The sequence below is a fragment of the Arachis stenosperma genome, chromosome 9 (genome assembly GCF_014773155.1).
Source record: "Arachis stenosperma cultivar V10309 chromosome 9, arast.V10309.gnm1.PFL2, whole genome shotgun sequence".
Taxonomy (NCBI): domain Eukaryota; kingdom Viridiplantae; phylum Streptophyta; class Magnoliopsida; order Fabales; family Fabaceae; genus Arachis; species Arachis stenosperma.
This window is the reverse complement of record NC_080385.1, coordinates 163533281-163545998: the sequence shown is the minus strand read 5'-3', so window position 1 is coordinate 163545998 and position 12718 is coordinate 163533281. Positions and strand designations below refer to the sequence as shown.

The following is a 12718-nucleotide window of genomic DNA, read 5'->3' as shown; positions in this document are numbered from 1 at the left end:
ATGGTGATAACATCCTCGGAATTCGCTATCCGCAAAACTTTTGTCCCATGAAAGTGATTAAATTCTTATGCATAATTGTCACCTCATCATGCAAATCCCATTGTCTGTAATTGAATTCGACTTGATCTCCACCTCATCGACAACAATGTTTTTAATCTCTTGAGGATCCGAATCTGCCATCCGATTCCTTGAAACTTGTATTTGACATCATCAACAATGTCTTTAACTGTGTTTATGACTTGAGGATCTGAAGAATCTTTTCAAATGTCTTTATGACTTCTATTATCATAGACCATAAACTCTCCTCTACCTTCAAGTGCATCAATTACATTTGTAAAAATTTCTTTCACATCATAAAAACTCATTTAGTGAATCACTTTTAATATATATATCACAAGAAGTAATTTACTCTTTATTTTAGAGAGGATATGATAGAAGTTACCACCTTATTATTATTATTATTATTATTATTATTATTATTATTATTATTTTGTGCTTTATATTATAAAAAATTCTTTTTTTATGTTTTTTATGTATTAAATATATTATAAATATTAAAAAAGTTTTATTATTATATTTTTAAAATATATCCTAAATTAGTTAAATCATTATTATTATTATTATTATTATTATTATTATTATTATTATTATACGAGAAATGACTAAATGTCTTTATATCGAAATTTTTTTTATAAGACAGATGTTGATCAAGAATATCTTTTCATACACATTGACCGTGTCAAAATTCTTGAACAAAGATAAATTTGGGAAAACAATGAAAAAAGGTCAACAAGACAATAACCGGATAACATGAATTTTGGAGTATAATTTTTGAATTTGGAACGTATAGTTTTTGAATTTCTATTCATTGTTATTTTAGATTCTTTTGCTCAGGATAATTATTAATTTTTTTTAAAAATTAAGAGTGATATTCGAATCCAAGATTTTTAGATAAAAATAAAGAGTTTATATTATTTAAATGATAATTAATTAATTAATTAATTATTAATTTTTAATCAGGCTTTTAACTAAAAAATGTATATGTAAGAAGCCTAGATGTGTGGTTGAGCGAATGGTTAATCTTCTTTTAATTAAGGTTCATGGCTTGTTTAAGTGAGTTTTTAACTAATTACTTTTTTTGAATTATTATTTTTAAAAGATTTATAGAAAAATAAAAATAATTTTATATTTAGATATTTCATAAAAAAATTTATTTATCAATTATGTTTGAGTATAACAGTATAAAAATATTTTTTCGTTTATTTATTACGTAAAATTTTTTTAAAGAAAAAATATTTTAAAAAAATATAATTGTAACTTCTCGAAATTTTTTTTATTTTTCTAATATTTTTACTTTTACTACTATTAGAAATTTATTAAATACGCTAAAATTAAAAAAAAAAGATTTTTCATTAGAAAAAATATTTTTTGTATCATTTTAATGACACCTAAACAAACACTTAATTTGGTAAAACTTTTATTTTTTAAAAGTAGTTTATAAAAACTAGCTTTTAAAAACTAATTTTTTAAAAGTTGTAACACCTGCATTTGTTAAATTAAATTAAAAATGACTTTTATTAATAAGTACATGTAACAATAAATGTATTTAGTAAAATAGTATATTTAAAAATACTATAATAGACATTAATATAAAAATTAAATTTAGATATTAATTTAATGTATGAGGTCATATTATTAGATATTTTAATTTTGATAACTATAAACCAACTTTAAAAATTTTTTGTTTAGGTGCTTTTAAGAGTATCCCTAACTTTTAAAAATAACAAACACAAACACATTAACTTTTTGATTTACTAAACACAAATGAGACAAAATACCTTTTCAACAAATTTTACCAAATTAAATCTAATTGTTAATATAGTTAGCTTAAAAAAATTTTAATCCAACCACCCACTATTAAAATGTGCTTAATTATAAACCAACACAAATTTAGTACGAAGTTTTTTCTTTTTTATGCATGTAGATGGATTGAATAATGGTCTTAAATTGTAAATATTACAGTATCACAAACGCATCACTCATACTATATATTTATTAATTTTTGTCAAATTTCAAACCTAAATGTAACATATTAAAAGACACTAATTTTTCACTTCAACTAAAATTTCTACTGACATTTATCTTCAAATTAAAAAGATAACATATCACTTTTGCAAATTTTCTGAAGTGGTGGACCAGGGCAAATGAAATTTTTGAGATACTTTTACACTTCTATGGTAAAAAAAAAAAATTGCTATATGCAATATCAATGCATTAGGCATGAAAAGACGTCCATGTTCAATCAACTCGTTATGCTAAAAAGCTATCTTAAAAGGAAGAATTTTAGATTAATTTGAAGGTGAATTCTATGGTGCCTTTTATTGTTGTGTTTAAATTGTCTAATTTATTTTTATAGGTAAAAAATAAAATGTATAAAGTAAAAGTAAAATATTTAAAATTTATTAAATATTATTTCTTTACATTTTTTAATAAGTTAGACACCATGACTTAGACACCATAGCATTCACCTAATTTAAAATACTAATGTAAAATTAGAATGATGACACGTGTTGTACTAATGTAAAACCAACATGCATCCAATGCATGTTGTGAGGATGATGACACATGTTCAACACTCATCTTGTGTGTTGTCAGGATATTAATATGTGTCCAACTGTATCCTGTGTATTGCAATGTTAACTTTTTATCTATAAAATCTACCTATCTGTAATTATACCAAATAATTTTATTTTTAATAAAATATTAATATTTTTTTCATATAAAAAAAAAATTAACCATGTAAAACACGTTTTTATATCTGTAGATTAAAAAAACCCTCACGTTTCAATAATTTGCAGATTGTATATATATTCGTCGTACACGTGTCTTCAATTATTGAACCATTGCATATTTTAATTTGAATATTATAATACAAAGGCGAAAATATCTATGACGAGTGAAGTTGATGTATTAATTAACTATAGCCGTCAATTATTGAAATTAATAATCAAATATAATATTCTGGTGATGTAGTTTATATAAACTTCAATTATTGAAGTCCAATCCTTTTAATAGATTTTAAATTCAAGGATCACTTTACTTGAAATGAAAATAAATAAGTATCAATTTGCGATCAAACCGGACTTATCTACTCTTCAAAAATATAGATATAATATTGACATGTTAGATATAAAATAAAGTTTAAAATTGATATTTAATTTAATATAATTCTAATCTAATTTAATTTTTTCGTATTTATCTTATATTATTTGAATAATGTAATACTAGTCAATTTTCTATTTGTTCTATTAAAAATATAAGCTCTAAGTATTTTCCTTAATTTAATCCAGTCTAATATTCATGAAAATGAGGATTGCCTGGATTGGTGTGACGGTGATGACACTGGTGTGGCTTAGTATCATTTTATTTTTGGCCGATTATTGCACAGGTTCGTTCTCCCTTGCTTTCTTTGATGCTTTGATGAAGTGAAATAAGAATATTCTTTATAAAATAATATGATCAGATAATAATAAGAATGTAACACATGAAGTGTTTTTGTCATTTTGTCAAAGTTTTATTTGTTAAGATTTCAAGCTATTCATGGAAGATCAGATAATAATAAGAATGTAACACATGAAGTGTTTTTGTCATTTTGTCAAAAGTTTTATTTGTTAAGATTTCAAGCTATTCATGGAAGATGGTCTAATAATTTGGGATTTTATTGATTAAGATTTTTTTTTTCAAAACTAGTATTTTTATTTATAATAAAACTACATGAATATAAATCTTTTAAAATTATGTTGATTTTGTCCTGATATTATAGATTATGACAAAAAAAATTTATATAATTAAATTACTTTTACAAAAAAGTTATAGGGGACAAAAATTTTTGTCGGCTAAAAAGATCAGGATCCTTGTAGATTATAAAAAATTAAATAATATGATTTTTAGTTCTTATTTTCATGTGAAAGGGTTTAGTTTTTTACTAATAATTAATTTTAACATTCGTTTCTAAAATTTGAAAGAATTTAACGTGTATACTTTTATATTTAATTAGGTGTTAGGTCTATTATTGCACAAATAAAAATAATTAATTTCTATGCTTGATATTTAAAAATAATATTTTCTCTCTATGTATATAAAAATATAATTAGATATTAGTACAAAAAAATATATATTGATAGTTATAAAATTAAATCAAAATTATTTTTTTTAAAATAATTGAATCTTGATTCTAACTTTTAATCATAATATTAGTATTCTCTCCAAATTATATGTAATAAATATTTGAAGAAAGACAAGTGAAAATATAGATTAAAAAGATAAGCATTAAAAATTTAAAACTAAATAAGAAAATATGCATATATTATTATTATTATTATTATTATTATTATTATTATTATTATTATTTGAATTATATTATTTTGTTAATTTTATTTTTTTAGAACATAAAAATAGAGAAAAATAGAGAATGAGAGAAAGATAAAGAAAAAGAATGAAAGAGGAAGTTTGTTAATTTTAGAAAGAAAAATTTTATTTTAATTGTAATGAAAAAAATATATGGTGACATATTTTAATTTATTTAATTACTAATATAAAATATAAATTATAAATTATATATAGAGTGAAAAAAGAAGAGAAAAATTAAAAAAAAGAGCGAGGTAGATAAGAGAACGTAGAAAGGGAGTTTATTAATTTTGAAAAAAAATATTTTCTCTCAATTTTAATAAAAGAGTGTCATGTAACACATTTTGGTTATTAAATTAATTAGTAACATATAATATATAATATAGTTATATTTTAATTTAATTTGAATACAATTAGAGAATGTCATATTACATATTTTAATTGTCAAATTTGTAATTAGTCATTAATAATGATATATAAGAGAGATAGAATGGGTGAAGAAATGAGAATAATAGAAAAAAGGAGTGGGAAGAGAGGAGAATTCTTTAATTTTAGAATGAAAGATTCGATTTCAACTGGAATGAGGGAGTGACATGTGGTACATTTTGGTTGTAAAATTAGTAACAGATAATAGATAGTTATAAAATTAACTCAAAATTATTTTTTTTAAACAATTGAATCTTGATTCTAACTTTTAAATACAATATTAGTATTTTTTAAAATTATATGTAATAAATATTTGAAGGAAGAGAAGTGAAAATACAGATTAGAAATATAAGCAATACAATTTTAAAATTTAATAAAAAAAATACATATAATAATAATAACATTATTATTATTTTTTATTTGAATTATATTATTTTTTTAATTTTATTTTTTTAGAACATACAAATAGAGAAAAATAGAGAATGAGAAAAAAGAAAGAGAAAGATAAAGAAGAAGAATAAGAGAGGGAATTTGTTAATTTGAAAAGAAAAATTTTATTTTAATTATAATAAAAAATATTTGGTGACACATTTTAATTTGTCAAATTACTAATATAAATTATATATAGTGTAAAAAAGATAGAGAGAAATAAAAAAGAGAGAGGTAGATAAGAGAATGTAGAAAGGAAGATTATTAACTTTGGAGAAAAATATTTTCTCTCAATTTTAATAAGAGAGTATCATGTGATATATTTTGGTTATTAAATTTGTTAGTAATATATAATATATAATATAGTTATATTTCAATTTAAATTTTAATATTTTAATTTAATTTGAATGCAATTAAAGAATATCATGTTACACATTTTAATTGTCAAATTTATAATTAGTCATTGATAATGATATATAAAATAGATAAAATGGGCAAAAGAATGAAAGAAATAGAGAAAGAGAGTGGGAGGAGGGGAGAATACTTTAATTTTGGAGAGAAAGATTTGATTTCAATTGAAATGAGAGAATGATATGTAGCACATTTTGGTTGTAAAATTAGTAATATATAAATATATAATAAAATAATAGATATAATAGATTTCAGTAAAGAGTAAAACCTTTTCTCGGTCTCTAACCATTTATGAAAAGGACCTTACGTCTCCTAACAACTAGAAAATAACAACGCGGTCCTTATCCATTCTCTCCGTGTGACCAAAAGGACCCTCTTGTCGGTTTTCGGGTAAAAAGTAACCGAAAGAACCTACCTGTACCGGTCACTGTTATACGTGGACTGACTATTGTTGATAGGATAAAAATCCTGTACACAGTCATAAAAAATACTGTAGTTTTGATTCTAGCTCTTAATAAGATCAATCCCAAATGTTAATGTGAACCCTAGATATCAAATCTCATCTCACCTTTAGTAATGAACACAGAAGAACATTCATCAGGTTCAATCCATTGTTCATGAAAAGAGAAGTCGATGGGCTCTTCAAACAACAACTCTGGCAATGTTGACATGACAAGGAAGAAGTTCACACATCCAAGCTGCTATTATGGAGTTTATGCGATTCTTTTAAATCCACCACATCAAATAACGCAAATAGGTTGTTTTTTGGTGACAGTTATTTCAAGGTACATTAGGGTTTACTCTATCTTACAATCTTCTTTGTAATTAGATAGATTAAAAAATAATTGTTTATAATTTTAGACTCCTTCAATACATTGCGAATATTTTAAGTGGCTGGATGAGCTCATAATCGAGTCTAACTATATGATGGTGAAAGTCCAGAAGATGAAAGTTCATGGTAGATTGAAGAAGTTGGAGGACAAAATTAAAGAAACAGAGATTAAGCTATATGATGGAGTTCAAGAAAGAAGTTACACAAGACAAAATAGATGTATCATCATAGCATTTTTTATTGTCGTTGTTGTTGGATTTTTTTTTTACTACGCTTCAACCTAATAGGATGTAAAAAATTGTAACTTATCTTGGATGTTAATGTTATGAACTAGATGCACATTAAAGATGGTGATTGAGATATAAAATTGTTGGATTTTAATGATGGAAAGATTGTTATGAGTTAAATGGTAAGTAACTTTGTGATATATGGTCTTCTAGTATTTTTCACTATTTTGAGTTGAAATGATAATTTTTCAGTGTTTTGTTATTTGAAGTATGTTTTCATACTATTTTATTGAATTAAGAATAAACCAAATCCAGTAAACAATGAAAATCTTTAGCCTGAAACACAAAATATTATAATATATAAAAAATTGTAAAACACTTACATGCCATTACATACTATACTTTGGTAACTAAACAAAACAGATAACCTAAAGTATTTAAGTATTAGAAGTTCCAAAATACTTAACCAATGCTAGGCATAATTTGCATTCAAATATAAGTTACAAAATACTATCCAAAATACTAGTCATAACTATCTATTCCTCATTTTTTCCATGAAGTTTTAAAAAGTGGTGCAGTAGAGTCAAATTCTTTAAAGTTTGGTGGTGCTCCGAAATTTGGTGCCTTGATTCTTTATTTGAGTTATGGTGTTGGGATGAATTGGAACATTCTAGCTGCTGTGCCAGCACTAGTTGCTGCCTGTGTCTCGAGAGAAATGCCAATGGACTTAGTTGATCTTGTAGCCATCCTTGATAGGATTAACAGGGCTTGGTTTGTGGGCACAATGGGTGGAAGTAACGGCCCATGAATTTGAGGTGTCAATGACTTACGAATTGGCTGCTTCTTCTTGATTGGTGCAGGAATCTATAGACCGTTGATCATATTTTGCAAGACATGGTTGGTTGCAGTTGTGGTTGGGCCTGGGGCAGTTGGACTAGGTACGACTGGGTTTGGTGCAAGTGATCCATTACCATTTTTACCACTTTGTCCATTGATGTCTTGAGCCTATTTTTTTTTTACCAAAGATAACACGAATTAGAATTTGAACATGACACTAAAATTTCAGTCACAATGTTATATTTTTCACTACTATTACTTCATTTATAGGAGTAGACTGTGACACTAAAATTTCTTCTCCTGTTTGTGAAAGTGTCGCTGGAGTAACATTTCTTGGTAACTTCTTCTTATGCTTCCTTGCTTTGGCCTATGAAATTTGCACAATGTTAAGTACCCTATTTTAAGTCATACCATAATTTGATAACATAAATTAGTCATAAATTTACCATAGGATTTAGAACCGCAAAGGGAGCAGCACCAAATTTATTAATTGCAACATTAGCTTAGTTATCACCCTGTAATCAATAGTAAGACATTTAAGAGATACATGAACCTCTCATTACACCATTTATAAGACACATAAATTCTTCATTAAACTATTTCTAAGACACATAAATCCCTTATTAAACCATTTGCAAGACACATAAACTCCTTTGATACTCACATTATGAGACATTTAAACCCTGTCACTCCTAATGTTAGTCTAAGTATTGTACCTTTGGTTGTCTTGTCTTCTTCTTCTTTGGTTGCCAATTGAGATCCCTTGGAGTTCCCTTACATATGTTATAATAGTGACCCTTTTTTTCGCACTTGCTACATATCACCTCGAATGCCTTCTTCACCTTGTTCCCTATTAGTTGGCTCTCAGACACAGGATCAGTAGTTCTTCTCTTCTTAGGACGATCAGGAAATCTCTTGATGACAGGTGCCACTGGCCTAAGAGCATTTGATGTTTCCCAAAATTTTTCACTATTTACAGGTTGAATTGTTATACCATAAGTGGCACACATGGTATTCATGGTAAGCCACTCATGCACAAAATCTTCAGGCTTCAAGTTAAGCTTTTTGTAGCCTTGAGATTGCAACAACTGCTGTTTACATGGCATGCCTGTAACAAATTACATTATTACATGTGTACATAATAGAAACTACAAATTATTATTTCTAGAGAATTACTAGTAAGCTACCATAGATTACAAGTGCATGTCTTTTTCTTTAGATTCATCCCAAGCTTGTTTTGACATCTTTAAACCTCAAAGATAACTCTTTTATCGTCATTAGTCTACTCAGCTGTCCACTTAGTGCTTTCAGGCTTAATGAATTTATCCAATCTTTACTGTTGCATAGGAGCCAATTTTTTATGATAATTACTATAGCAGCCCAGACCACCCGCTAGCACGATATTGTCCGCTTTGGCACACAAGGCCTCACGGTTTTGCCTTTGACGATAGGGATGATAGCCGAAGCCCCCCACACTCACTCGTCAAAACGCGTCATGCTAGGGAGAGGTATCCACACCCTTATAAGGCATGCTTCGTTCCCCTCTCCAACCGATGTGGGCCTTACAATTACTTAACCTCTTCTTATGTCCAGCCATTTTTCTCATTATATAACACCTCAAATCTTCACACATTGTCAAAATCGGCTTGCTCCTATACTCCACAATCTTCGCATTCCAAACCTCACACATATTATTGGTTATGTTATCAACCTTCGGATAGTGAGAGAATTGACTTTTAGTCCATGCAGATTCACAAAATCTTGAGAGATACTCCCAAGCAGGCTGATTCACTGATTTCAGCTTGTCCATATTTGCACGAAATTTTGGAGTTGTTGTACTCCTTGTACATTGCCATACTAAACCCTTGGATTGTTTGTCTTTTCATTGCTTAACAAAATTTTTTCAGATGTGGAGGACATAGTTTCTGTGGTGCGCCTAAGGCATAACTTCTTGAAGAGTAACCTCCAATCCCTTTCACACAATAGGCATACAATCATTAGATTAATAATTCAGATGGACATTAAATCAATAATTAACACAAAATTAAGTATCAACACAAAATTAATTAACATACTAATAATTAGCATACTTTCTGCTGATCAGAAATAAAAATCCAGCCAAATTCAGTGCATGAGCCTAGATCCTTCTAGAGGAGAGTTAGGAACCACCTTCATATTTTAGTACATTCATTATCAACCACAGCGTAAGCAATGACAAAGAAGTAATTGTTAGTGTCTTGAGCCACGACTGAAAGGAGGTGGCCACCAAAATAACCCTTCAGGTGACAGCCATCTAGCCAGATTAAAGGACGACATCTTGCCTTGAATTCACGCTTGCATGCATCCAATGATATGTATAGCTTGTCAAACACAGGTGGTGATTCAGGTTGGGGGATCACATCCATTATAGCCGTTGACCCTGGATTGCTCGATTTGTGTTAAAAAAATTAAAAAATTTGAGGTACAGAAATTGGACGGTCCGATTTGTGTATCCCAATTTTTTTTTAATTTTTTAAATACAAATTGGACGGTCCAATTTATGTACCTTCTACAATTTTAAAAAATACCAAAAATTACCATATTAAAATATATCACTCGTATCACTTTCATATCTAAATTTTTTAGCCATACCTTTCGTACGAAAAGGATATAATCTTTATATATATATAATATTTAGATTAAAATTAGTTTGATTTTGATGCCATTTTCTCCCTTGGTGGGTGTATAAATACATGAACTTCCCCCACTGGCAATCGTCAAAACCATTCGAAACCACTAGTACTTAATATTGAAAATCCTCACTCAAATAACTCTCCCTCCCACCATGAAACCATTTTATGCTCTTCTTACTTTCTTCCTCTTGCTTGTAGTAGCAAGTAAGAAGGTGAACTCAGCATCCGAAACTGAAACAGTTTCCTTCAACTTCAACTCTTTCGCCCAAGGTAACCCCGCAATAAATCTCCAAGGCGACGCCACCGTTCTTTCCGACGGCAATGTACAACTCACCAACGTCAAAAGTTCCTATAGCGCCGGGCGTGTCCTGTATGGCACTCCCGTGCGCCTTTGGGACAAAGCCACCGGCAATGTTGCCAGCTTCGTCACCTCGTTCTCTTTCCAGCTGACGGATCTGGAAGGTTATAATGCGGCCGACGGTATTATTTTCTTCGTTGCACCGGAAGATACGCAGATTCCGTCCGGCGGAGTTGGCGGCACCTTAGGGGTTGCAAGCTCTAACGGCGTCGGTCAATTTGTTGGTGTAGAGTTTGATTCCTACTCCAACTCTGAGTTCAAGGATCCACCCTATCAACACATTGGAATCGATGTGAACACTCTGGTTTCGTCCAAGACTGTGGAATGGAAAAGAGTGAGTGGGTCAGTGGTGAAAGTGACTGTGATATATGATTCTCCATCAAAGACACTGAGTGTTGCTGTGATCAATGAGAGTGGCGATATTAATACCATCGCTACTGAAGGTGTTGATTTGAAGGCGAAGCTTCCGGAAAAGGTCAAGTTCGGGTTTTCATCTGCTTCGTCGGTTGGCGGTCGTCAGATTCATCTCATCCGTTCATGGTCTTTCATTTCAACCTTGAAGACAACAACAAGCATCAGCAGCAATGGAAAAACAATGGATATTGCAACCGCATGATTTGGTCTACGCTAACTAGTACTTTTAAATAAAGAAACAGACCATATGTGTGTATCAGTATCGACTCTGTCTGTGCGTGACTGCGTGTACGGTTCCATGTATACTTTCTCTTTCACTAATCAACTTGTGGTTGGACAGTTGATTATTTCAATAACAACTTTGTTACATAACTAGGTGCATTTAATGGCAGCTAATTAGTAATTTTTTATTTTTTTTTAAAAGAACATGAATTTAATTTATTATATAAAAAATACTTGAAATTAAATAAAAAATTAAAATTTAAAAAATATTTAAAATTAAATAAAAATAAATATTCAACATATTATAAAAATAATATTCAAATTCTAATAAAAAATATTTAAAACGTAACAAAAAAAAAAGACATCTAAAATTTATTAAAAAAATATTTTAAAAAAATAAAAAATATAATAAATTAACACATCTAAAAATATTTAAAAAATTTAAAAATTAAAAAAAATATAAAACTGTTAAAAAAACATTTAAAATCTAAAGAAAGACACTTCTAAAATATTTAAAAAAAAAGAAACATCTAAATTGTTAGAAGAAAAAAACTGTAAAATTAATAAAAAATAAGAAATTATTTAAATAAAAATGACTAAAATATCTTTTTTAAATATATTTTATAATAATTAAAATTTAACATATGTAATCAATTAAATAATATTATTTCTATAAATTGATTAACGGATTAAATTAATATTTTTTTTTATAAAAATTAACCCCAATAGTTCTGTTATAAAAAAAAAATAAAATATTCTCATATATATATATAGCATGACACCTGCTTTCTTTCATTATATGCCAACTAATAAAATTTACACCACAAATCCCCATTAATCATAACATTCATCCTTTCAATTCATTCATTCATGTCATGCGCATAGCATGACACCTGCTTTCTTTCATTGTATGTCAACTAATAAAATTTACACCACAAATCCCCATTAATCATAACATTTATCCTTTCAATTCATTCATTCATGTCATGGGCAAGACATGACACCTGCTTTCTTTCATTATATGTCAACTAATAAAATTTACACCACAAATCCCCATTAATCATAACATTTATCCTTTCAATTCATTCATTCATGTCATGGGCAAGAAAAAGAAAGAAAGACCGAGAGAGAGAATTTGAGCTTCCATGGAATGGTAACCCTCACCAAAGCTTTTAACTTTGATTTTTTGAGATCTGTAACTCCAATAAACAATCTAACCTGATAAAAGTGTTCGTAATTTATTCTTTTACATGTTATCGTTACTTTTGTTCGATAGAAGTTGATAATAACGTAGCTTCTCTTCTCCTTAAGTTCGACCAATTAAAATTCTAAGAGGCACAGGCGATTTCTGACGTTTTCTTCTTTCGCAGTTCGGTCAAAAAGTTTTTCCGAAATTTTCGTTGACTTTAATTTCGTATGGAAGTAGAAGGTTTGGTTTTAAAATTATAAGTTTTTAATTCATGAATACTCAAAAGTTTAATGA

At 28.1% G+C, this 12718-nt stretch overlaps 1 protein-coding gene across 1 annotated transcript; it reads left to right on the top strand.

Moving 5' to 3' along the window:
- Window positions 1-10313: 10313 nt before the first annotated feature.
- Window positions 10314-11385, top strand: LOC130948821 (galactose-binding lectin-like). The gene has a single exon (XM_057877693.1). It carries the CDS (start codon window positions 10394-10396, stop codon window positions 11213-11215), a length of 822 nt encoding a protein of 273 aa, XP_057733676.1. The 5' UTR covers window positions 10314-10393; the 3' UTR covers window positions 11216-11385.
- Window positions 11386-12718: the final 1333 nt, after the last annotated feature.

Excerpts from the sequence above, each read along its gene's own strand:
- LOC130948821 (XM_057877693.1), top strand. The coding sequence starts at position 10,394 with ATGAAACCATTTTATGCTCTTCTTACTTTCTTCCTCTTGCTTGTAGTA.